Source organism: Cebus imitator, unplaced genomic scaffold (assembly GCF_001604975.1).
Source record: "Cebus imitator isolate Cc_AM_T3 unplaced genomic scaffold, Cebus_imitator-1.0 Scaffold319, whole genome shotgun sequence".
NCBI classification, from domain to species: Eukaryota; Metazoa; Chordata; class Mammalia; order Primates; family Cebidae; genus Cebus; species Cebus imitator.
The window spans coordinates 1,060,842-1,087,117 of NW_016107634.1; the positions used below are offsets into that span (position 1 = coordinate 1,060,842).

General features: G+C 37.2%; 1 protein-coding gene across 2 annotated transcripts in view; it reads left to right on the top strand.

Annotated features, from left to right (window-relative positions):
* DGKI (diacylglycerol kinase iota) overlaps positions 1–26,276 on the top strand; it is a 450,254-nt gene that overhangs the window by 134,507 nt on the left and 289,471 nt on the right. For both annotated transcript variants that reach the window (XM_037729856.1, XM_017504298.2), the window contains exon 2: positions 24,168–24,276. In XM_037729856.1, coding sequence (XP_037585784.1) covers positions 24,168–24,276 — 109 coding nt within the window. The remainder of the gene's footprint in view (positions 1–24,167; positions 24,277–26,276) is intronic.

The following is a 26,276-nucleotide window of genomic DNA, read 5'->3' on the forward strand; positions in this document are numbered from 1 at the left end:
TAGTTCCTGCCCACACCATTTAGATCAGAATCTCAAAAATCAGACCACTGGACTTAGGCTCCTCTCTTCCTGCTTTTCACCAAAAAGCAAGATGTAGAAAAGAGCAGTAAACAGAGAGGGGTGATTATATTATGGGAAACCACAGAGAAGATTCAGTGTAGTGCTTTTTATAGCAGTTATTTTTATTTTTGTTTTCTGATTAGGAAGGAGGGATGGAGGATAACAATATGAACACCTAGAAGCTAAGGACAAAGCCATTTCAGGTGGAAGCATTCACACTTATGAAGGCATGGAAATGAGCAATCTACTTTTCCTGATGGCAAGACCACATATGTGGATTCATGAAGGACACCCTTGCATGAATGACCACAGGGAGGTGATGGGTAGGGAAACCCAACATCTAGATTGAAGATAATGGATTTCTTGTGGGTGAGAGTACATAGTTACTTTGTTTCTAAGCAAGGAGTAATTTTATAGATGATATTGAATTTCAGTAAGATGTCTTATTGCTATGGGCTAAAGGTGGACTGAAATAAATGATAACATGGAAGGGTCTCATTTAGGGTCAACTTGTGTGATAGGTGTGACATGGTGGCTGCCCTCTCTTCTGCATGTCCAGTTTGATGAACCAAGATCTACCGTGGGATCTGGGCAATCCAGACCTTCCTGCCCTGTCTCTACCCCTGCTTCTCTTGCCCTTTTCCACTTCCCTATCCCTCTTTCTCTGCTAAACATGCTGTTTTCCTTTATTTAGGGTAAACATCTAAAAATAGGTATAAAGAAATAGAAGAAAAATAAAAAGTAGCAATTATGGGCACTCACATTATCAAAGATGTAAACTGTTTTAGGGAAGACAGAACTGTTTAAAATACATATTTAAAAGCAGATATGTGATGGATGTTTTAAAACATTTTTTTTGTCTTTAAAAGAAAAAGAAAATAATGTTAAAATCTTAGTAAAGAGGTTATGATTTTTGCCCAATATTGTTTTAATTCCATTAAGGAGAATAATTTTAAAGCTGGAAAAAGGAATCAATATTGATAATAGTAAAGAATCCAAAATCAGGAAGAATCTATTAAAAAAAAAAAACTACTTTCTTTGAAGAGTGAAGTTTTCTACATTTGAGTAAATTATACCACAAATAGTGAGAGATCCTATAAATTTGGCCATAGGCTCATGGACCAGTAATGTCTGAGAAATAGTAGAAATGGGAGAGTTTCTGAAAAATTGGTGATAAGAATATATCCCCATTCTACATTGGGCAAGTGGCCAGGCACAGTGGCTTATGCCTTATAATCTCAGTGCTTTGGGAGGCTGAGGTGGGAGACTAAGTTGAGGCCAGGAGCTTGAGACCAACCTGGGCAACATAGTGAGATCCCATATCTACAAATAAATAGATAAGTCAGGCATGGTGATGTATGCTTGTAGTCCTAGCTACTTGAGACGCTGAGGTGGGAGGATTGCTTGAGCCCAGGAGTTTGAGGCTGCAATGAGCTATGATCGCATCACTGCACTCCAGCTTGAGTGACAAAAAGAGAAACTGTCTCTAAAATAAGAATTTTTTGAAAATTGGGTAGGTGAACTTACAGCTTAGTAAGTTAATGGCAACCTCTACAAAATTCTCCTAACAGTAATTAAACAGATGTTTTATGTAGGATTAGAAAAGAAAATAGTGGTCATAAAGAGCTAGCATGAGTTCCTTAAAATAAATAGGTATTATTTGTCTCATTTCATTTATTGGATAGGGTTATTAGAGTGATTGATTTGGAAAATTCCATGGACAACTTGTGTCTAGATTTCAGCAATGCATCTGATAATGTTTTGTGATTTCCCTATGGTTATGGTAGGAACATAGGCTAAAATTAGGCCAAATCACAAGTGGTTAAATCCCATCACACTCCACCCTATGTGCATATTATTAATTAATTCCAAGCTGGAGCCAGGTATCTATTTGAGCAGGGATTCTGCAGTTGGTCCTGTCCTGGTTGATACTCTTATCAGTAACAGGTGAATCATACATGAATGCTTATCAACTTATCAACTTGCTCTTATTCCCCTCTGGGAAAGACAGCTGATACACATGGTGATAGAAATCAGATTTAGATATCTGTAGACTGGAATGAAGGTCCCATATCAACCAATATAAAGATTATAAATTTAGAAACTGTGGCAATTAGCTTATCACCATTTGTGCTCCAGGGTGTTGTGTTCCAAGCTGAAGCTGACTGACCATTTTTCAGGATTCTTGGCATAACGAGTTGCTAAGTTGTAGGAAGCTTGGATTTGATTATTTGCTAACCATGAAAGTCTGTTATTCTTTAGAGTTACTTGGAGAAACTCTTTAATGAAACATACCATCTCAATTATTGTTATCATACAGCTAACTCACCTATCTTATCCATCAAACTTAGCTTCAAATAACTTGTTGCCGTCTGAATAAAATGAAATATATCCTCAAAAGATGAGGACTGTTAACATTCAGAATCTTCCAAAGAGTGGCTGCAGGTTCAGGAGGCATTTCCAAAAGAGGAATCTTCAGTGCTTTGAACAAGATACTGGGATCTCAGTAAAGTACCATTTGCTATTGAGACAGATGTAGTGTGTATTTTCTAGGGTGAGAACTTTGAGTAGACAGCAGCAATTTAATTGTGCAAAGGCTTACATATCTGTTCTGTTTCTAATTCTATAATGCTTAAAAATATTTTTATTATTGAACATTCTTGAGACCATTACTAGAATTTGTTTTTAATATGACAGTTTCAGTTTTAATTACAACACAAAATGTGAAATGTTCTAAATGTGTAATTAGAATAAATATGATGCTCAGTTAAAATGTTTTTATTGAAAACAGAATGTATAGTAGGACACAACAAAATATATTTGTACACTGTAAAGGATAATAACCCAACAAATATCTGAGTATTCCCTACCCATTTTAATAACAAAGGGTATCATCATAATAACTTCTGAAGTCTGTCATTTATCTTCCTTAATCCATTCCTGAGCATCCCCAATAAGTCTGAATTTTTTGCTTATTGTTCCCTTGCTTTTTATTAACATTTAACCAAATATTTGTATCTTTAATAATGATAGCAGCATAAAAGTTTCATATAGTGATTCCTATGTGCCAAACACTTAAGGGCCATATCTTCATTTAACTCAAAAGCAATCCTCAGAAGTAGCTATCTCCATTTTACACACGAGGAAATCGAGGTATATAGAGATTAAGTAACTGTCCAATTATATAGTTAGTCATAGTAGTAACCAGAATTCCAGTTCAGGCAGTCTGACTACAGAATCTGTGCTCTTCCCTTCTATTCAATGCCACCTCTCAAGAATACATAGTGTAGCTCTATTTGTATTTAAAATGTTATGTAAATGAAATTCTACTGTGTGCAGTCTGCAATTAACACTTTTCAGTCACCACTGTGTTCTTGAGCTTCATCCATTTTGTTCTATGGAACTGCAGTTCATTTATTTTCATTTGTAAAGAGTATTATATCATTGTACAAATATTGAAGTGTATTTATCTGTTCTACTTTCATCTGACATTTGAGCTGCTTATATATATATTTTTACATAAACAGTGCTGATGTGATATTTTAACTGTCATCTTGTGTGTATACGTCAGAGATTATCTAGGGTGCATGTCTTGGAGTGTTATCCCTGTGTTTATGTGCACCTTCGATATTCCTATGCAACACCAAGTTGTTTTCCACAGTGATGGACCATATTGTCCTCCTTGTTATAGTATGTAAGTTCTAGATCTTTCCAAGAAGTAATATTGCCACACTTTAAAATTTTTGTCAGTCTGCTGACAAAAGTGGTAGAGGAATGATGAGAGGGGAAGAAGAAGAGAAGGTGGAGGAGGAGGACAGGGATGAATCTCCATTTCTCCGATGAATCTGAGCATGTTTTTATTATTCTACTATTAATATTTGGTTTCTCCTTTTGTAAACTACCTGCTCAAGTCTTTGTTTCACTCTTTTTGGGGGGTGTTTATCTTTTTTTATTAGTATTTGTTAGTTGTAGAAAACATCTTTTATTTTGTGGCTTATCGTTTTACTCTCTTCATAGTGTTTTTGATGAACAGAATTACTTAATTCAATTGAATTTATAAATATTTTCCTTTTAGGATTTCTGGATTTGTGTGTATTTGTGTTCTATTTATTAAATACTTCTGTTCACTTTTTTTTAAAAAAGATACTTTCCTATATTATCTTCTAAAACTTACATAATTTTACATTTCACATTTCCATTTTTAATCTACCTGGGATCAAATTTATATATGCTTTGAGGTATAAATGCAAGTTTATTTGTTTATTTTTTTCTATAAGGATAAGCTATTATTGTGGGAACATTTGTTGTAAAATGCATCTTTTCTCGCTGTTCTGTAATGCCAGTTCTGTCATAAATCAAGTTTCCTTGTTTGTTTCATTGGTCAATATGTTTATTTCCATCTCAATACCACACTGTATTAATAGTTAATAGATTATAACAGGTCTTAGTATCTGCTAATGCTCTCCCTACTTCCAAACCTTTTAGGGCATCTTGACTCCTTTCATTCTTTGCTCTTTCATATAAATTTTAGAAATAGCTTGTCAAGTTCACTGAAAAGCCTGTGGGACTTTTGATTGAAATTGTATGGATCCATAAATCATTCAGGGAGGATTGACATCTTCAAAATATTGAGTCTTCCGTGGCATGAACACAGCTTTCCTTTTGTTTGGGTTTTAATGACTTTCTAGTATGTCTTTAAATATTGTCTCTTCCCAATTCTCTCTTCAATTCTCTCTGTTCTTCTTTGGAATCTCTAATAAATATATGTTAGATTTACCTTTTTTTCTCTTTCTATGTCTCTTAATATTTTAATACTTTATTTAGATCTTCATTTTACTGTTTTTTTCTGTTGTTTGTCTGCTATATACCCATTTATTAATTACTTTTAATTATAATTTTCCTTATTAAAATTTATTTTTGTTCTTTTTAAAGTATTTGTTTATTTGTAGTCTTTTGATCTTTAGTTTTAACCCCATCTTTTATTTTTTAGCATCAATCAAATTATTTTGTATTCCATTTATGGTAATTTCAGTTTTCTGCAGCTTTTGCTGGCTTGCACTCATTGATTCTTTTTTAATCTTCTGTGTTTGTGATTTTTTATGAGGATTTCATGTGTCTTGGTCCTTTTTTGGAATTCTTTGAGACCTTACTAGGTTGAAAATTGGTTTCTTTAGAGAGGATTTGATTTGCTTCTCGGGCATGCAGGGAGATTTATCAAGCCATAAGTACTTTCTACTAAGCATTTGGATTGAAATCTGTTGGACAACCTAGAAAATGAAGGGATATAAGGGCTAGCGTGTTGTCAGATATCTTGGAAATATGTTTTTCCTTCCATCACTTAGTGCCAGTATTCAAAATGAGCATTTTTCCTGCAGTCTTTAAGATGAGTGACGTTTTTAAGATTTAGTCCTCCTTTTTCAGCTGAGATCACTTTAGACAATATGCCGGAAGTGTTTACATATAAATGCTTCTTGACCGACTCCTCTCTCCTCTCCCTACACACGAAACTCTGTGACTCCCAGTACTCATAGGGGCCCATAAAAGCGAGAGGCCCTAAAATTTAAGCTTCCTTAGTTGCATAATAAATCTATCTCTGCTTAAGAGTAGATGTTCATTATTTTATCATAGCAAGTACACTGAAGCTTTAAAAACAAATATTTTTTATTACACAAAGTAGTTTGTAAAATGTTATCTTCTCTTTTACAGCTGAGGAAAAGAAGGTTTGGAGCAGTGAAGTGACCCGCCCAGAGTCATGAAGTTAATGCATTTCATCTGGTTTTCTGTCCAGTCCACTTTCCACCTTACAATGCCAAGAGTTCTCTATTTAGTTATAATAGATGCCTTTTTCAAAACATTGACTGTGTTCTAGGAAAAAGGTACCTTTAATATTCTTACTTAATTGCTTCTTCATGGCTTCTGCTCAAGGTCACTCTAAATGCTGTTTCATCCCCTTATAGTAGGCTTTCCTAATCAACATAATTCCCGTTTCCTACCACTTGTTCCCATCATTCCCTTCATAGCACATCTATCTATTAGCAATAATTCATGCATTTATTTACTTATTATTTACTTTTCCCCTGAGATCATAAGCTCAAGAAGAGGGACCATGTATGTTATGTTTATTTCCATACAAACAGCAATTAGTTTGAGCCTAGAACATGGTAGACACTGAATAAAAACACTGAATGTCTAAAAGTCTGATTTTAAAACCCATTTCTTTTTGCTAAATATATTTATTGAATCAGATGTTTTCTGTTATCTTAGAATTACAGCCAGATTCCAAAGTATCCCACATTCTTAAGTTTTGAGAGCTGCCGGTGGTTAAGGCGAGCCATCTACTGGGAGGGTTGAGATCAGAAAATTATTTCATCAAAGCTCTCGCTTTCACTCCTGTAAATTAATATAAAGGAAGAATGAGAGAGAAGATTGTTGCTCTTTTTGGAGTACAATGTTAATAAAGAAAGTTTAGTGGCTTCCTTTACTCTAAATCTGCCACTAGGAGTAGGGGGAGAGGCTCAGCGAGAATATTAATCCAAGTTATGGTTGTCTGAAAGATGGCACTATAGGTAATTCAACCTCCATTAGGACATATGATTAGCCAGGCTTGGCCACCTGGCTATCTGGCAGAAGAGAACAAATTGTAAAGAAACATCTTAGCGGGGTACTGCCAGGCAGGAATAGGGCACAAGTTGGGGTTTAATTCAAGTTCTGGTTCCCACAAAGTTTGGAAGACTGATCCAATACTTGCTGTGGAGCTCAGATAACTGAAACTTAAGGGATAGGGGTCCAGTCTTGTTAGTATCATCACAATTTTGGGAGAATTGGAGCCAAAGAAACACAACAAAACAAAAGAATGCCTTGTGTATTAGACTGCATCATGACTCTACCATCTTGGGATTAACTGAAGGATCTGATGAGATCTTGGTCAGGATGGTAGTATTAGTTTGTTGTCACACTGCTATAAAGAAACACTTGAGACTGGGTGATATATAAAGAAAAATGGTTCAGTTGATTCGTGGTTCTGCAGGCTTTACAGGATAGTGTCTTCTGCTTCTGAGGAGGCCTCAGGAAACTTATAATCATAGCAGAAGGTGAAGGAGAAATAGGCATATCTTATATGACCAGAGCAGGAGGAAGAAGGAGAGGGTGGGGAGGTGCTACACACTTTAAACAACCAGTTCTCACAGAACTCACTGTCTTGATGACAGCTCCAAGAGGGGTGGCGCTAACCCGTAAGAAACCATCCCTATGATGTAGTCACCTCCCACCAGGCCCCACCTCCAGCACTGGGGATTGCAACTGAACATGAGATTTGGGTGTGAACACAGATCCAAACCATATCAATGGTCAGTGCTGGGAGAGCTATGTGGGTCAATGGAGCGCACCAAAGCTACCATCGGTCCAAGACAATGAGGTCAATCTGCCCTTATGGCTAGCCAAGGCCAGTGATGCTGCCAAAATTATCCAATCAGTTGAAGACACTGCCTTTTTCTTCTCCTTCCTTCTTCCAAAACGCTGGGGGAATCAGCACAGGTGAATAGAGGTACATATGATAAGCAGACCACGCCACTTCCCAAATCAAAGCCACTTGTACTTTAGTATCATCACAATTTTGGGAGAATTCGAGGCAAAAAACGAAATAATGCCTTGTGTATTAGAAGGTCTAAGGGAGGAGAGGTGGCATTTAGAATCAGAAATGAAAATGAAACGAACAAGATCAAAATGAACAAGATTATCCAGTGGAAATCAAATGAGACTGTTAGGAAGGATAGGCTTAACATATTAAGACTGGGGAAACAGTTGTTGCAAAATAAAGCTTTCTCATTCATAATCAGTGAAGTTGAGAGTCCTCGTTAAACTATTGAAATAGTTCTCTCTGGAAGGTCAGTAACCTAGGACTGGTTCTTAGGAGGGAATTATTTAAAATAAGGGTACTTTGCTACTTAAGTATACCACCCAGTCTTTGATTTCCTCTTCAAGGAAACACTGTGGTACAAGACCTCGCATTTTGTTTTAACTGGAACTAGAGGACAAACTTCACCTTTTCCCTTGGTGGTCTGCATATTTCATCTGTGTAGCTATTTTAATGTACCAAGAGAACACGGAAAAAGAAATATGTCAAGAGTCACAGAAAAGAGGAGACCCCAGTAGTTTGTATCTTGGGGTAAAAAGGCCTCTTATTATAAGGGGGCATTGATGAATTATGGTATAAACAAACCTTGATCCTTGCAATATAATAGATACAAAATAGATACTTTTCTTTACAAAAGATAAATATTGCTGAATATTTGCTAATCTGGGTGGTGATTCCGCTATTAAAATTAGCGTAGAGCTGAGTTTTTACAGAATAGCATGCTTGGTACCTAGTAGGAATGCAACAAAAATTAGGTGAAAATGATGAATTTCCAAATGATTGCTTTGTGGTCTCATAAATAAAGGTGTTTGTAAATGTTTTATTGTTTTGCTTCTGACCCTCCCTCAGGGTTATCTCTTCACTGCATGTTCCATATTTAATTTGATGATCACATTGAATATAAGATAAATAAGAAACAACTTATATTCTTGGATACTGATCTCCATTGTTTAATAATAATAGCTATCATTTCAATAAATATTTATTCTTTATTAATTTACATGTCTTATTTTTTATAATTTTTACTAAGGTATATTTAAATGCAAGTCATGAGTTTTGGAAATGTGTATAATTGTATGACCTATATCTTTATCAAGATATCAACATTTTCATCACCCCAGAGAGTTAACTTTTGTGCCTTTCCAATTTCCACCTCTTCTCCACTTAGCAACTACTGTTCTGATTTCTACTACAATAGCTTAGTTTTTCCTGTTCTATAACTTTTTATATGATACATATATAATATGTTCTTTTCGTGTCCCATTTTTCTCACTCAGAATAATGTTTCTTAGATTCATTCATGTTGTTGCAAGTATCTACAGTTCTTTCTTTTATATTCCTGAGTAGTATTTTATTTTATAAATATATCATAGTTTTTTTGATCCATTTTCCTGTTGATGGACAGTTGAGTTTTCTTTTTTTCTTTGCTAATATGAATAAAGCTGCTATGAATATTTATATATAACTTTTTATATCTAGGAGTGAAATTGCTGGGTCATATTGCATATTTATGTTTAAGTACATTAGAAGCTAATAGTTGTCAAAGTGATTTACCACATAACACTTCCATCAACAATATATGAGAGTTCTTGTTGTTCCACATTCTTGCCAACATTTAGTGTTCTCTGTCTTTTTATTTTAGTAAAATGAAATCACATTTCATTGTGGATTTACTTTATATTACCTAGATGGCTAAAATTCAGCATTTTCTTATGGGCTTATTGGGCATATTTATAGATCTTTCTTTTGTGAAGCATCCACGTAGAATTTCTTTCTTCATTTTTGATTGATAGTTGTGCTGTATATAAAATTCTTTGACAGTTACCATTTTTAGTTTCTTTCAGCACATATAACATGTCATCTCACTGCCTTCTTTCTGGTCTCCGTATCTTCTGAAGAACCCAGCCATTAATATTAAGAATGCCTTGCATGTGATTATTTTCCTCTAGATACTTTCAAGATATTCTTTTTGACTTTTGACATTTTGACTATGATGTTTCTAGATATGAAGCTCTTTGAGTTTATCTTACTTAAAGTTTGTTGAGCTTGTTGAATGTATAGATTAATATTTTTCTTATCCCTCAAGATTGGGAATTTTCTGTTATTTCTTTAAATATTCTTTTTGCCCCCTTTTTGTCTCTCTTTGTCTTCTGGAATATCCATTATGAATATGCTGGTATGCTTGATGGTCTGCCACAGGTCTCTAAGAATCTTTTGTTTTCTTCATTCTCTTTTTTTCCTGTCCTCAAACTGGACAATTTCAATTCACCTATCTTCAAGCTCACCGATTCCTTCAACTACCAGCTTCAATCTGCTGTCAGACACCTATAATGAATTTTCACTTCAGTTGTGGTGTTTTTAATTTCAGAATTTCTATTTGGTTCCTTTTTAATATTTTCTGTCTCTATATTGATGCTCTCTATTTAATAAGACATTTCTCTCATAGTATCCTTTAGTTCCTTAGATAGGGTTTATTTTAATTATTTGAAGAATTTTAATATGGGTGATGTTATTTATTTATTTAGAGAGAGTCTTACTCTGTCACCCAGGCTGGAGTGCAGTGGTGCAATCTTGGCTCACTACAGCCTCTGCCTCCTGGATTCAGGTGATTGTCCTGCCTCAGCCTCCCGAGTAGCTGGGGCTACAGGTATGCACCACCACACCTGGCTGATTTTTGTATCATTAGTAGAGATGGGTTTCAACATGTTGGCCAGGCTGGTTACAAACTCCTGACCTCAAGTAATCTGCTTGCCTTAGCCTCCCAAAGTGCTGGGGTTACAGATGTGAGTCACTGTGCCTGGCCAGCCACCACACCTGACCTGCAATTAAAAAAAAAATTGTCTGATCTTCTCCAAAAAAACTTTTGTTGACTGCCTTATTTCCTGTGTATGGATGATCCTTTCTTCTTTCTTTGCACATCTCATAAAATTTTGTTTAAAACAGGATCTTTTAAATAAAATAATGTAACAGCTCTGGAAATCAGATCTTCTCTCACCTGCCTCCAGTGTTTGTTTAGGTTGCTGATTTTTAATATCGTCATTTGCTGCTTGTTTGTTGACTAATTCTGTAAAGTCTATTTTCTGTGTTGTGTCTGGCTACTGAAGTTTCTGGTTATCTTAGTGGTCATCTAATGATCTAATTATTGGACAGATACTTCCTTAAATACCTGAGTTCAGTAAGTGTCCCCAACTTTATCAGGTGACTGTATGAATAATGGGGCATGTTTTCAACACTCAGACATGTGTAAAATGGTTGACAACTTTGCATTGGCCTTCACTTCCCGTTTGTGCAATGCTTCCCTATTAGCCAAAAGTGAGACATTAGGGCCTTCTTAGGTTTTTCCTGAGCATGTGTACAGTCTTATATATGGTTTGGACTTGTGTCGCCACCCAAATCTCATGTCACATTTGAGGAGGAAACTGGTGGAAAGTGATTGGATCATTTGGGTGGATTTCCCCCTTGCTGTTCTTGTGATAGTGAGTGAGTTCTCATGAGACCTGATGATTTAAAAGTGTGTAGCACTTCCTCCTTCTCTCTCTTTCCTGCCGCTATGTGAAGAAATTGCGTGTTTTCCCTTTCACGGTGATTGTAAGTTTCTGGAGGCCTCCCAGTCATATTAAGCCTACAGAACTGTGAGTCAATTAAATCTCTCTCTCTCTATTTTTTTTTTTTTAAATAAATTACCTAGTCTCAGGTAGTTCTCTTTAGCAGTGTAAAACAGACAGTCTTCCACTTGTGCATGGTCTTCTAAATTTTTAGGAATACGTTGAAGTTTCTGAAACAACATATGTGTACAGCTTAACTCCAGCTTTTCCTTTTAAGATTTTTATGCAGTTTCTTATTTGCCCCAGTTTTTATCATCACCTTAGGCAACGATGGTATTAAAAATTCATGACTGTTTGTTTTCAGGAAATGCCACTGGGGAAAGTGCTGAGTGGAGTCTGAGCCAGGTCAAATAAAAACAAGCCATAGAAGGGGACTGTTGGGCTATTTTATGTCTTTTTTATTTCCATAGGGGTTTTCAGAGATTGTCAAACATGTCAAATTACGACAGTTGTCTGAGAATAGTATTTTGGAAAAGGTCCAAATGTATTTTGCCCTCTCTAAAGGCTGCTAGGCTGCTGGTTTTTACCAGGACCAAGGAGCTCTTGGTTTTCAGTGCAACCATGGAGCTGGGAGACCAGGATGGGGATAGGGCCACTTAAAATGCCACAAAAATCACTGTTCTTATTGAAGTTCAGTTATTTTTCATGATCAAATGCTTCCCAGATTGTTGCAGGATTTCTTGAAAAATAATCTCAAGAGTTCTGAGGAAAACAATTTTGCCCATTCTTGCCATTGTTTTTACTACTTTTGTGGAAGAGCAGCTTTCAAGGGGTATGACTCCGCTATTCCTGCTAGAGGCACAGAAATAGGAAGGAGGCGCTGAGTAAGTAGAAGTATTGCTTGACATGTTTTTTACTCCTTTTGATAAATAGATGTTAATTTTGATGTAGTTGAATTCATGAATTTCTTCTTTTAAGGTTAGAAGTTTCTGCATCCTATCATAAAAAAAAAATCATTGCCAACTCCAAGGTCATTAAGTTATTTTTTTTAAATGTTTTCTTTTACAAACTTTATCTTTTTAACTTTTAGGTTTCTATCTGTGATCAGTCTTGATGTATTATCTGTATATAATATGAGATGGGGTCAATATTATTTTTTTCCCATATAAATAACCTTTTTTTTTTTTTCTAGCACCTTTTCTTGAAAAGACCTTCTTCTCAGCATTGGATTGTTTCAATACCTCTGTTGAAGCTGTACATGTGGGGGTCATTTTTGAATCTCTGTTCTTTCCAATTGATCAAATATCACTTCTTTCTTTAATAGCACATGTTCTGGATTTCTATGGCTTTATCATAAGCCTTAAAATTGGGTAGTAAAAGCCCTCCTTCCAACTTTTTCTTTTTTATCAAGGTTATCTATTTTATGTCTTTTTTTACTTCTATATACATTTTAAAATCAGCTGGATTTTGATAGAGATTATGTTGATTCTAAGTATCAGCTTGGGGAGATTTGATATCTTAATAATACTGATCTTTCAATACACAAACATGGTATCTTTATTTACATCTTTAATTTTTGTCAGTTATGTTTTATAGTTTTCAGTGTAATGTCTTACAAATATTGTATCTGTCCTTTAATAATTCATGTTTTTCAGTGCTATTAACAGTATTTTTAAATTTTTATTTTTTAATTTATAGTTGCATATATACAGAAATACAGTTGCATTTTATATGTGGCATCTGTGTACTATGACTGCAAACTTATTCATTCAGTAGAATGAGTTAACTTTTGTAGATGAAATTTTATGTCATCATGACTTTTGCAAATAAAGATCATTTTACTTTTTCCTTCCCAATATGTATATCTTTATTATTATTATTTTAGCTTTATTTCCCTTCTTTTTTTTACACTGGCTAGAACTTCCATTACAATGTTGAATAAAAGTGGTGAGGGCAGACTCTCAGATTTGTTTCGCTGTTAGGGAGATGATACTCAGTTTTATACTGTTATGTATGGTGTTACTTATAGATTTTTCATATGTATTCTTTATCAGACTGAGGACATTTTTTTCCTCCTTTTTTTTTTGCAAGTAGGCCTGCAGGATACGTACGAAGTATTAAAGTCTAGTTAATGATGAGGTAGTTGCTAGTGAGGCAAGGGAAATTTAAAGAACAAGTATATCTGCAGGCCAAACTGGATGGGATGTGCAAAGGCCATATAATAGGAATATAGACAAGCTGGGCTGTGATGAAGAAACATGATTTCTCTTTGTGGCTCTGACACCAACTTCCTATTAAACCTTAAATAAAGCACTTTATTTATGTATTTAACTATTTATTTATTTATTTATTTGAGACAGAGTTTCACTCTCGTCATCCAGGCTGGAGTGCAATGGCATGATCTTGGTTCACTACAACATTTGCCTCCCAGGTTCAAGCAATTCTCCTGCCTCAGCCTCCCGAGTACCAGGGATTATAGGCTTCTGACACCATGCCTGGTTAATATTTGTATTTTTAGTAGAGATGGGGTTTTGCCATGTTGGCCAGGCTGGTCTTGAACTCCTGACCTCAGGTGATCCATCCACCTTGGCCTCCCAAAGTGCTGGGATTACAGGCAAAAGCCACTGCACTCAGCCATGACACTTCAATTTTTTATCTAGCACTAAAAGATACAGCTGAGAGCCAAGTTGATTTCAGAAATAAGTCAGTGGGGTTGCAAATGTGATTTAAAAATTTGAAAAAGAAATGTAAGAAGAGATTGATAAGGCTAGACTTCCTTTATCGGCTGTAAAAAAGGCTGAGATTTAAAGTTTTTAATATTGCTTCTAGTTCCCTGCACCAAGACAACCATTCATTTGCTCTTCTGTCTCTGGGTACCTTTACATCCTTTTTCTCCAAAACCACACGCTTTTTGTTTCTTTAGCTATATTGCTGGTCTTGACATCAGGTAATGCTGTGTTCCCTAGCTCTACTTTTAAGTAATTCTTTTACTAAAGTATCTTCATCTGAATCATCTGTGATGAGTTCTCCTTCCTGCCAGGACCCTCACCTCACTGATACAGATTGGCAGTGTATCTCCCCAACACATAGATGTGCTCTGGGGTCTCTGTTGGCTTAATGATTGTGCCAAGGGCTGACATCAAAATATGTAGGTAGTTCTCTGCCTCTCACCACAGACCCCCCATTATATCTATGACACTCTGAATTATAGATTAGGAAAATAATTTTAACTACTTTGAATGTCATTTGACTCCATTCTTTAGGGTCATGTGGGATTTTTTTCATTTTTCTGAGTTCCTTATGAGAACGCAAATTGCCTTATGAGGGACAGTTTCCTTCAGTTGACAACCTTGTGTGGGGCAGTTTTGCAAGATTGTGGTTGTGATAGTATAGGCATCCAGGTGAAAATGAAGGGGGAAGGGACCAAGTGTGCTAGCATTGAAATGGGGAGAGGGATGCTAGTGATATACTTTTCTTGTTTTCAATTTTACTGGGAACAGCCCTGTGGAAATTTAAATCCTTTCCCCTAATATTTCTGTGAAGTCCCAAAAGGCTTATGTTCTTAAGGTTATTTCTGTTCCCAGGCTAATGCTTTTCCTGAATTTGTTCAATTCTGGATTATCTTTTTATCTCAGTAGGCAAAGTCTATTCTGTATTCATTGACCTGGATATAAAATTCAGCCCCTTCTCCAATTTCCATATTCATTAAACCTCACTGCTTTTAAGGTATGAAGTAGACTTCCCTGAAGATTTAAGTGCAGTTGGGAAATATGAGAGACAAAGGAGGCATTTCCATTATAGCGGACAACAACTTCCAGTTGAGCATTAAACTGTGTCCTTAAAATCTTCTTTATTCACCCTGTACCAGGGTATTCGCATGAATGTTTATGCCCCCTCTCAATCCTAAATTCATATGTTAAAATCCTAACCCTGAAGGTGATGGTATTAGAAGTGAGGCCTTTTGAGAGGTGAGTAGGTCATGAGGGTGGAGTCTGCATGAGGGGATTAGTGTCCCTTTAATAGAGACCTATGCAAGCCTGTTTTCCTCTTCCTCCACGTGAAGATCCAGTGAAATGACACCTTATATGACCAGGAAGTAGGCCCTCACCGGACATTGAATCTGCTGGCACCTTGGCCTTGGGCTCTTCAACCCCCAGAACTGTGACAAATAAATGTCTGTTGTTTATAAGCCAGTCCATGGTGTTTTGGGACAGCAGCCCAAACAGACTAAGACAGCATTTCACCAGACAGCATTTAGTCCATTGCATTCCCTGGCCTTGTACCATCTCGTGAACCCTTCTCTTCTTTCCTATTCTGTGGCCCTTCTCTCTCCCTCCCTTTCAGAGGAAATGCAGAGTGCTGAATCCTTTGGAGCCAGACATCTGGGCCCCAGTCTTGGTCTGATCACTGATTTGCTGTATTGCTTATCTAAATTACTTAAAACTTTCTAATATCAATTGTCTCATCCATAAAATGGGCATAACAAAACGATCCATTTCATACTTGCTATGCATATTGGAGGTGTGCTGTGGATTGCTGCCCACAGGGCTTCTCAGAACTGAGGTACTCAAGTTTCCCAGCTGTTGGGAGTGTGAGCTGCTGCTGGTCTACCCTCAGTCCCTTCCCAGGTATTGTCTCTGGCAAAAGAGAATCTCTGCCATGGTTATACTCTCCCCAGCGCTGCCTATACTCAAAGACTGGTTGATACAAAGTTTGAAAGTCTTGTTCTTTTACCTTAAATTGGGACAATCCTGAAGGGCAGTCCAGCTCCAGAACTTGTGAGGCTAACTGAGGCTTCTGTTACAACGATATTACAGCCCAGCTTCTTACGTCACTAATCCTACCTGCTTTAATCCCTGACAAGCATTTCAGCCAACCTCTTGAAAATTTTTGCCTTAGAGTCTGTTTCCAACCTAAAAGAAAGTGGGCAAAAGAATTTCCAATGCATACTAGGTACCCAATAAATTATTATTATTGCTTGGAAGGTGAGATAATTCAAGATATTTTCCAGGATACGGAGCTATGATATGAAGCTACACAAGGAATTCTAATTAATAGTTTGAACTATGAGTAGTGAGAATAAAATTATTCTCAATTTTGACAAGGGAAATTGTTATTGTTTGAGTTTTTAAGAAGTTATTTTACTGGAGCATATTCTAGTTAGCCTCCCACAGTAAAAGCAAAATCTCGTTATTTAGTAATTGACTCTCATCTGATGTTCTTGGGTACTACAATGTTGTTGTTTCTGTATATTTGATTATTATTAATAATACAAAACTGATAGAGGTGCTGATAGTTTGTTTCTGGAAGGCTAGACATTAACCTGTGCAAAGCTGTTGTTTTATGATTTTACAGACTAAAAGAGAAGTTAATGCCACCGGGGTTAAGATATTATTAATCCATAGAGTATAAACTAATCTTACATCTAATTTAGCAGTCTTTTTAGGCATTTCTTTCCTTTTATAAATCTCAATTTCTTATTTAATTTTTTGAATTTGCATTTGTCTTCTCTGCTTGTTACTTTGCTAATGAGTTAAATAAAACTCAGTCAGATGCTCTCACTACTATGTGTATGAGAATGATGTTTCATGGGAATGTGTTTCTGTTTAAGTATTGTTAGTTTATAAAGGGTGGCATTATCATGGGAAGGCACCCAAGGTTTCATGGGGGCAACTGGAAAAGGGAAGTCAGCATTTTGAAGTTTGCCAAACCCTATCATGCTAAATTGAAACTTTGGAGGTGGTTTTGAAGTACGTGCATTTGCTAGGGTTGCCATAACAAAGTACTGCACATTGATTGGTTTAAACAATGAAAATTTGTTGTCTCATCTCACAGTTCTGCAGGCTGCAAGTCTATGATCAAACTGTCGGCCAGGTTGGTTCTCTCTGAGGACTGTGAGGGAGGATCTGTTCAGGCCTCTCCCCTAGCTGCTGGTGGCTGCTGGCCATCTTCGGTGTTCCTTGGCTTAGAGAACTGAGACCCCATCTCTGCCTTCATCTTCACGTGGCTTTCTCCCTATGTGTGTTTCTGAGTTCACATCTCCCCTTTCTATAAATACACAGTCATGTTGGGGTAGGGGCTTGTCCCAGTGACCTCATCTTAACTTGATTGCCTCTGTAAAGACCCTGTCTTAAAATATAGCTACATTCTGAGCTACTAGCAATTGGGACTTCAACATAGGAACTTTGGGGGGGACACAGTTCAACCCATAATAATAGTATGATTACATTTTCTCCATTCTCAAGGATTACTTTTGCCCTCAAAGGATACCGTAAGAAGAATGTCATTAACTCTGGAGAAAGTCTCAGTTAAGTCATCTTACCATGTTTTAAAATGAGGTTTGTTGCCACATCCCGTGCCAAGCCCCTACTGGTGTTGCCTTGTGGATGTGGTTAGGAAAGATGATACTTGGGAAGTAAATCCTGTCTAAGAGATGAGTTCACAAGTTCTCAGGGGCATTTAGCTGCCAGGCCATTTTTACACTTAAGAAAAAAAAAAGTCTTTTAGACATTGCATTTATTTACATAAACGTAATAAATACTTCCAATGGCATTTGGACTGCACATTTGCACATGTTTCATATGTTGGTAAATCTCTCTGAGGAAAGTGTGTGGTGCTTTCTGATTTTGTATTAGGAAGATGGGTGAGTCAGGGAAGAAGAATGATTCCTTTGTCAACCATGGAATTATTTACTGACTAGAAGATGAAATCTTCTGTTTGAATAACCCCTTTGAACTGCCTGACACGTGGTGGAAGCTTGTCAAATGTTTGTTGAATGAGCAGAAGTGTCCAGGGAACTTAGACTATTTGAGAGCAATCAAAAAGCACATATTTATTCAGAGATTTACCATGTACCTAGCTTTGGCTGGTGCTGTGGGGGCCCGCTGATGTGTGTACGAACAATAATAGCAACTATCGATCCTGCTTACTCTGTGCCAAGCATCCTGCACATACTTTTTCCACTATTCTCTGAGTTAGGCACTATTTTTGTTTTATATATAAGGAAACTGAGGCTAAAAGGCCTCAAGCTACTTGACTACATAACCATTAATTGATAAGGTAAGGTGTGTTCTTAACTTCTGCACTCCAATGCCTACTAAACATGTCATCTTGCTGGTAGAAGTTTACATTCTTGTTCTAGAGGTAGGAAATTTGTAATTGCAGCTATTAGAAAAGTAGTACAGAAGAGGTTAATTTTATAGTATGTCTGGTTTGGTATGTGTATGCGTACTGTCAGCATTTTATAAAAGTGTGAGGTTGTGAAATGGTTAAGTATATACCTTCTGAAGTTAGATGCCTGCATTCAAATCTTACTCGGACCTCTTCTTACCTGTATGTCTTTGGACATGGTGCTTGCATGTTCTCCATAAGCTCTGTGGAGAACATTTATTATACAAATGGGAAATTTATTATAAAATAGGGATCATAAACGTATCTATCTTATTATGGTGAGGGATACATAAAATATGTAAGATGATTCAGTGCCTGGAAAAATGTATTTCCTATTCAACTGTAATCTTCTCAAAGGTAGTGATTCATGTCTGTTTTATTCATTCTTATGTTCTACACCTTTAGACGGTGCTTGGCATAACATAGACATTGGGTAAATACATTGTTGGATGAATATGTTTCAATATGTAAATGCCTGGCCTAGTCACATTAATAGACATAATGAAGTAGTCAGATGTTTGCACATCTTTGTGGAACAGTGGTTCACAGCCACGATATGCATTAGGAATACCTGGAGGGCTTTGAATGGACTGATTCTTAAGCCCCATGGTAGGCAAAGGTTGAGTACCAAAGTTGGAGAATCACTGTGAAGGTAACAAATGTAGGATAATACTGGTACATTATGTTGAAGATTCAATACCAAAAGTGATTTTCTGAATGACTCAATGGGATGAGTTCCTTAGGAAACAAAGCACAACCTTTGGTTCAATAGTAATTTCATTCTTCAACATTTCAAGGTACATTAAAATAATAAAAAAATACTGTGAGTTCATATATAACATGAAGTAGGATTTAGGCTCAAATAATTAATTACACATTGTTTGTTCCCTGACATAAATCACTGGTCAAGCTTGCGTGGGGCTTGGGACAATTTTTTTTTTTTAATTGTTTGGACTATCCTTAGCGTTGTAGGCAGCTTATCTAGGTCAACCAAAAAGCATTGTGAACTGCTTTGAATATAAGCAAAGTTAGTGCCCATGTGGTGTAAGGAAAAAGACAACGATACACAAAGTGATTAAGAACTCTCTAGGGTCCTTTGCAGAGACATGGATGAAGCTGGAAACCATCATTCTCAGCAAACTAACACAGGAACAGAAAACCAAACATTGCATGTTCTCACTCGTGCAATGAGTGAGAGGGAGTTGAACAATGAGAACACAGGAACACAGGGAGGGGAACATCACACACTGGGGCCTGTGGGAGGGTGGGAGGCTAGGGGAGGGATACGATCAGGAGAAATACCTAATGTAGATGACAGGTTGATGGGTGCAGCAAACTACCATGGCATGTGTATACCTATGTAACATACCTGCACGTTCGGCACATATATCTTAAAGGATATATATAAAAAAAGAAATCTCTTGGGGAATCAACCCAAGATACTGAGTAACTTCTTAGATAGCTGGTTCGTTTTCTAGAACAACAGGATGAGTTCACCAGTCTCTAATGTGTCAATCTTTAGGAGGTGTTCTGGGTAAGAGACTTCCTGATTCCCTGGTGCATTTCTACTCTGCAAGAAGAATCCTGATTCTATTCTCACATGTAGCATCACCCAGAGAGGGATCTGGCAAGATGAGGACACATAGAAAATGGGAGCCACATAAAGCTAGAATCAGACTGAAACTGGAACCAGAGGAAATTGAGAGAATTTTGCAAAATGGATACTTAGAAAAGGGTATCTCTAGCTAAATAACCAGTTATTCACATATTTTTCCATAAATGTAAGAAACTCTGTTTATGAAGCATATGTGCTGTATGTTTCATTAAACACATTGTAAAAATATTAACACTATCATATGCCCTTTACGAATGTGGCAAAGGGATTTCATTTTAATGTTGACCACACAAAGCTATTTTGATGTTTCGCATGCTTTTTAACACTGGATTCTATCTTATTTGCATTTATTTTTAAAGAGCTGCTTTGAAGGATTCCTGACTCTGTCAGGAAAGAATATCACTGAAATGTAAGGCCTGGGATATTATTGAAATCATCCTAATCAGATTTCTCAACCCTTGATCTAATCAGCAAGCTGTTTTGCTTAGCTTCTTGGTCAAGTTCATTCATTAACTCAGAAAGCATTTATTGAATATAGACTGTGCCTACCCCAGGGCTAGAATGTAATAAGATTAGTAGATGGATTGAGCCTGTCCTTTAGGAGTTTATAGTCTTATTGAATGAAGTGAAGAAAATAATATGATGCTATTTAAAATGTGTGATGGCTTTTATATTTTAAATATGTTAGAGGTCTTTCAGGTAATTGATATTAACTGTGACATTGTATCATTGAAACTGCTTTATTGGACATTTTCTTTTCATATTATTTCACAGTTAATATCACAGTTCTTTTCAAAGAAGGATTTGTGATTATAGCCATCCCCTAATGAAGTGTTGTTGTGAAATTAATAGAAAGAATCATTGGCATTTCATGGTTTTGCTGACCATGGGCTTGAGAGGATTCTGAGCAGAAGGAAAGAATAAGTTGAAACCCCATTGATTTTTTTTTTAATAGGGAGCAAATTGCAGCATAACACTGCTGCCCCCTCATCCCACTCCCAACCACACACCAAGTTCTTCCAGACTCTTAAATGTCATCTTCTACCACCAAGAAGAATTCAAATAGAAAAATAACTTTCACTAACTTACATTTGAAGTCTGAGATATAATAAAACTATTTTCTTGTTTTGGAAGAAAATGTGTACACATGTATGAATTACTGGAGACAAGGATTTGCTCCCATCGTTATTTAAAAGAATGGAAAGTTCTACTCAGAAGTTACTTCCTACACCCTGTTATACCTAAATATATTTTTCCTATTTGTATGTCCTTTTGCGAGGCCAATTACAGTTACAAACTGGCAGCCAGTTTGATGTTTTTTACTTATTTTTTCTCCCAATTAATGTTTATGTGTGTAGGCTTAAAACCAGCCTTAAATTTGTATCCACAAAGAGAAATAAATGATTGACAAAAAGGCCTTCTTTGTTTCTATTCTTAGGCTGGGAAAGTGTGATTTGACTGTGGTTTCATTCAAGGTTAAATGTTTGTATGTCTCTTATTGTGTAGCCACATCGTCTTTCATAGACACATGTGGCTTGGAGCCTTGAATCCTAATTTGATTATTTTAGCATTGGCTCCTTCTGTTGGTCCTAATTAGGAAGAGTAGCCAGGTTTTGGTGGTCAGAGTCTACCAGTTCTGATGAGTTAAACTCATTTGTCCTGTGGTTTCTACTGGTGCCTGACAGTAGAATTTTGTTTCTTTTCTTTAAAAAAATTGTTTTAATCAAAACTATTTGGGACAGTTAATGAAAAAATGAAAGATTTGTGTTTTTCTCATCAAAAACCAAGATTTAGGAATTCTTCAGCCATTCTAAGAGTTTGCACTTGGGGATTGTTTGGTACTTTTTGTAAGAACACTTAATTTAGGTTGTGTTGACTGTTAAGGAATCAAATGTAGAACCCGTATATTCCGACTCTGCAGAGATCTCATTTTCTTATGATGAAAACTGTAGCTCAGAGTCACCGTACAGATCCCTTGAAAGCTGGAGAAAATCCTAATAAACTCTAAAGAAAGTTCCTTCAATATAGTTGCAGGAAAATTGTTTTGAAATGACAGATCACTGCATAAGATTTTTCCACTGTTACTTTCTTATTGCTTGATGATATGGAATATGCTTTGGGGTGAGGGGCCAGAATTGATGTTGCCAATTATTTGCTTGGGTGAAAGTGAGGAACGAGAATATTGTGTCATCGTTGAAGGCCTTCATCTTCATAATGACTCTTTCGGGGGTTATATAAAGCAAGTACATTGTCTGCTACCCAGTGGGAGCTTTTGAAAGTAGGCTGCCAGCAAGCTCGATGTGATCGCTTCTAACTACTGAAGACCTACCCACTATTTCTGGGACTTCCTGTATAGGAATATGAGAGACTTAAAAAAAACCTAAAGGTCTAGACACTTGCTGAGCTTTCTGACATTACGGTAATTGATTAATGGTTGCACAATCCTAGACTGTTTACTGGCTTCTACTCAGCATTTCCTCAGGCTTGGGGGCTACTGTTCATCTTGCTCAACTTTACAGATTCTATTTTTTAGAGGGAGTTTGCAGAGGTCACTGAGCAGGATGGAAAAATTACCTGTACTTTAGGTTTCAAGAAAGCTTTTAAATTCTGCTCCTGTTCCTTCTCCTTTATGTGGTGCATGTTTCTTTTCCTTTGGCGACCCATTTGTAATGGGATTCACCACAGATCCGGCCACCACTGCTTTCCTTTTCTCCATTCCACTGTCTGGATCCTTGTTCCTCTGTTTAGTCCAAGGGGTTGAGGAGTCTGAGGAGCTGGGCCTCTCTGGGGATCCAGGGTGTCTGCAGGCCTAGTCTCGGAGATGGCAGATTCTTACTGCAGTGTTCAGGTCATATGAGAGTAGCTGCAGAGAGCCAAATGGAGATAAAGTAAATAATGAAATTGCTGATGTTTTCTTTAGAGCTCCCTTGATGGGCTTTGGAAAGTTGTGGTCCTAGCCACCCAAATGTACATGCTCCCATAGAGCAAAGTTTAAGAAGTTTAGTGCACCAAAGAAAACTTTGGGAGTGTGTGTTAATGCAGATTCCTGTGCCTCACCCTCCAACTGATTCAGGACTCAGAGATGCAGCATCACAAAACCCTCCTGATTCTACTTCAGGTACTTCTCAGACCACACTTAGATACTATTAGAGGAAAAGCCCTTCTCCCTTTTAGGAGGCAACTTAGTTAAATCACAAATCAGCACTCATGTTTAAGCTTTATACCGTTGTGAGGCATTTTTCATGAGGCTGTTCAGAAATTGAACTTCCACGATTCCTGATGATCCCACAGATCTCCCTAGGTGATCCCTTGCTTTTTCTTTCTTCTTGCTATTCTTATTCTCACCACTGTGCTCTGACTGTTCCTCCCTTCCCTTTGCTCAGCAATGATCATATTTATGTTGCTAAAGTAGCTCCTTTTGTTTCATTTCTTTGCAGACTCAGATCGGGGCTATCTCAACCTCTCCTGATCCATACCCTCCTTTCTGACCTGAATTCTGTTATGTTCCATTCAACAAATCTAAAATCTCATTCGTGTTTAGTCTTTATCTTATTGTGGGTCTTGGTAAGACGTTGGTTGTGCAATTTCTTGACAGAAGCAAAGCAGTCTTTTCCCATTTAGAACCTCAAGTTTATGTAGTCCTCTACAGGTATAAGGAGGATAAGCAAAGGTGGATATTCTTGAGAGGAGAGCAAAATAATAATGAACTTTCAGCTATAACCACCGTGGAGAGTGCTTCTCTGGTAAATGGAGGAATTTCAGTAGGAGACTCACAAACCCATTTTTCTTCCTTTTAGTCTCTGGCAATCTTAAAGTTGTTCAAGTATGGTGGCTGCCCAAACCCTAGGTCTTTTTCCATAAATGAAGAGTCAAGACCTTTGTTCTTTCTCTCTACTTTAATTTTTGGTTCTCAAGCAGTATTTCCCCCCAGTGGTCCCCTCAACCGCCCTGTCTTTTGGGACCTGCCACCCTCTATTGACACCATGCACTTTAGAGAGGTATATTTCAATACATTGGTAAAGGTTTTCAGATTTGGAAGGCTAACTCAGGCATTGTTTCTATCCCATGGGAAATTTCGAGCTCTGTATGAGATTCTGACATTGGTTTTTCTTTGTTTTTGTTTTTGTTTTTCTTCTTGCTACAGGAAAGCAATCTCCCGGGCAGGCCTCCAGCATCTGGCTCCTGCACATCCCCTCAGCCTTCCTGTGGCAAATGGTCCAGCCAAGGAGCCCAGAGCGACTTTGGACTGGAGTGTAGGTGTCGGCCTTTTCGTTTAAACATCACTTCAGTGCATGTTTTGTGTCTCGCATTCTCAGGATTTCTCTAGCTACAAGGAAGACTTGCTTAATAACTTTCAACATTGCCCACTGACCTATCCTCAGATACCTTAGCTGCAGCTCCATTTCCGAACTCCTATGAGCGTAGCTCCTTTATATGAAGTCAGATGTGTTCAAGACTAAGATGAAAGCTTCCTGAATCATTTGAAGCACTACTGCAGCTGTAAGATAAAAAGTACCTTATGTGCATGCTTTATTGGTTTCTGCCAAGTTGACGATGAATAGAGCTTACCCTTAGTGCAACATCATGCAATCTAAGTTTTGATTTCCTCAGCTTGAGCTGAGTTTTTCTGGGTTTTTTTTTCCCCCCAGAGGATTACAGGCACTTCGTGTCATTCTACTGCTTTTCCTTCCTCCCCCCAACCAAAGTTAGATGGGTCTTGCATTAGTAGGCTGGGTATATGAACTGATGTGAACATTTTAACCATAACACACTCACAAAAATTATTAACTTGACTTGAAGATTACACTCTGAAATTCCTTAGTCGATTAAATACATTTATTGAGAGTCTTCAGTGAGTCAAGTTCTTAGCTGAGGAACTGTTTCTAACTGCAGACCCAAAGGCTTTGTCCCTTCCTGAAGCAATGTGAGGAAAAGGTATCAAGGGAGAGAAGGGTTTCCCTGAAGTTCTGCCAGCCTTCCCTGATGATGAACCTTGCTTAGCACTTTTCATTGAGTTTAAATAGAGGGGGATAATCCATGTTCTTTTTCTCCACATGAAAGAGAAAGGTGGGGTGGTGGAAAGGAAGCCTGTGCCATGATCTGATATCCTCTGTATTATAACATTTCTTCCTCTCCTCTCTTATTAACATCCTACATTTGGGATGCATGCCAGTGTAAATGCTGCCCACATTTATGAAGTGCCTGGGAAAAGACTGGATGTACCTGAACTATAGCTTCTTCCTTGGTGGAGATATTGTTATATTGAGAGTGTTCAGATGCTGCCTGACCCTGTTGAATTGGGGTATAGAAAGAATATTCCTTTCCTGGAGTTTTCTCCTTTATTCCGGGATAGTTATTTAATAAACTCTTAACCTATAAGAGAGTATATTGGTACCCATGTTTGCATAATTAAACATAAATGCATAAACATAAATAAAACCTAAGAGGGCTATGCATGGAGCAATGATGAGAATGTGGAACAGGAGGAGTTAGTTTGATATTCATGACGTTCCAAATCATCCTGTAGTCTACAGCAGCAGGGCCTTCTTTGAGGTGAGAGATTCTAATGAGGGGCAGTTTAATCAAGTTTAAATTAACTAAGTGTCCTGCCTGAGCCAGAGCTTGGCTGCAAGGTATTATTTTCTGATTCCTGTAGAGAGGTACATACTCTAATATTTCATCAAAATGGTATTTTTGGCCAGCAGTGGGAGGCTGCAGTACAGGATGAGGGACGAATAAATAGGAACTAAGGCTGGTTTTTGCATAGTGATCTTTTATCCCTCCCTCCCTCTTCTTCCCTTTTCTTTGATTGTGGATACCCCATCTTGGAGGTCTGTTGAAAGGCATGAAACACTTAGGTAACATTTAACAATGGAGTGAAAACCGAAAGCCTATCCTGAAGACAGTCCACCTGAGGGCTTAGAGATCTGATGTGTAAGGAGTTATGAGATGTTACTCTGGAAAAAACCCAATATATTTGTGAGTTGACTTTAGTATTAGCAAACAGAAACTAAACCGTGACCGACACGCTATACTCATTTATTACAATTATGTAAAGCATTTGTTTCAGAAGAGAGGAAAAAGCAGATTGTTAAAAAATTTCAGTGACTTTTTCTTTAGCTAAGACTTTAGGTTACTTGTATTACTTTAGTTTGCTCTTCTGTTCAAGGAGCCAACCAGGGATTTCTTTGTTCTGTTTAAAGTGCAAGAAGAGTCACCTCTCTGTGCTTTCCCTCTCCTCCACCCCCTTGTT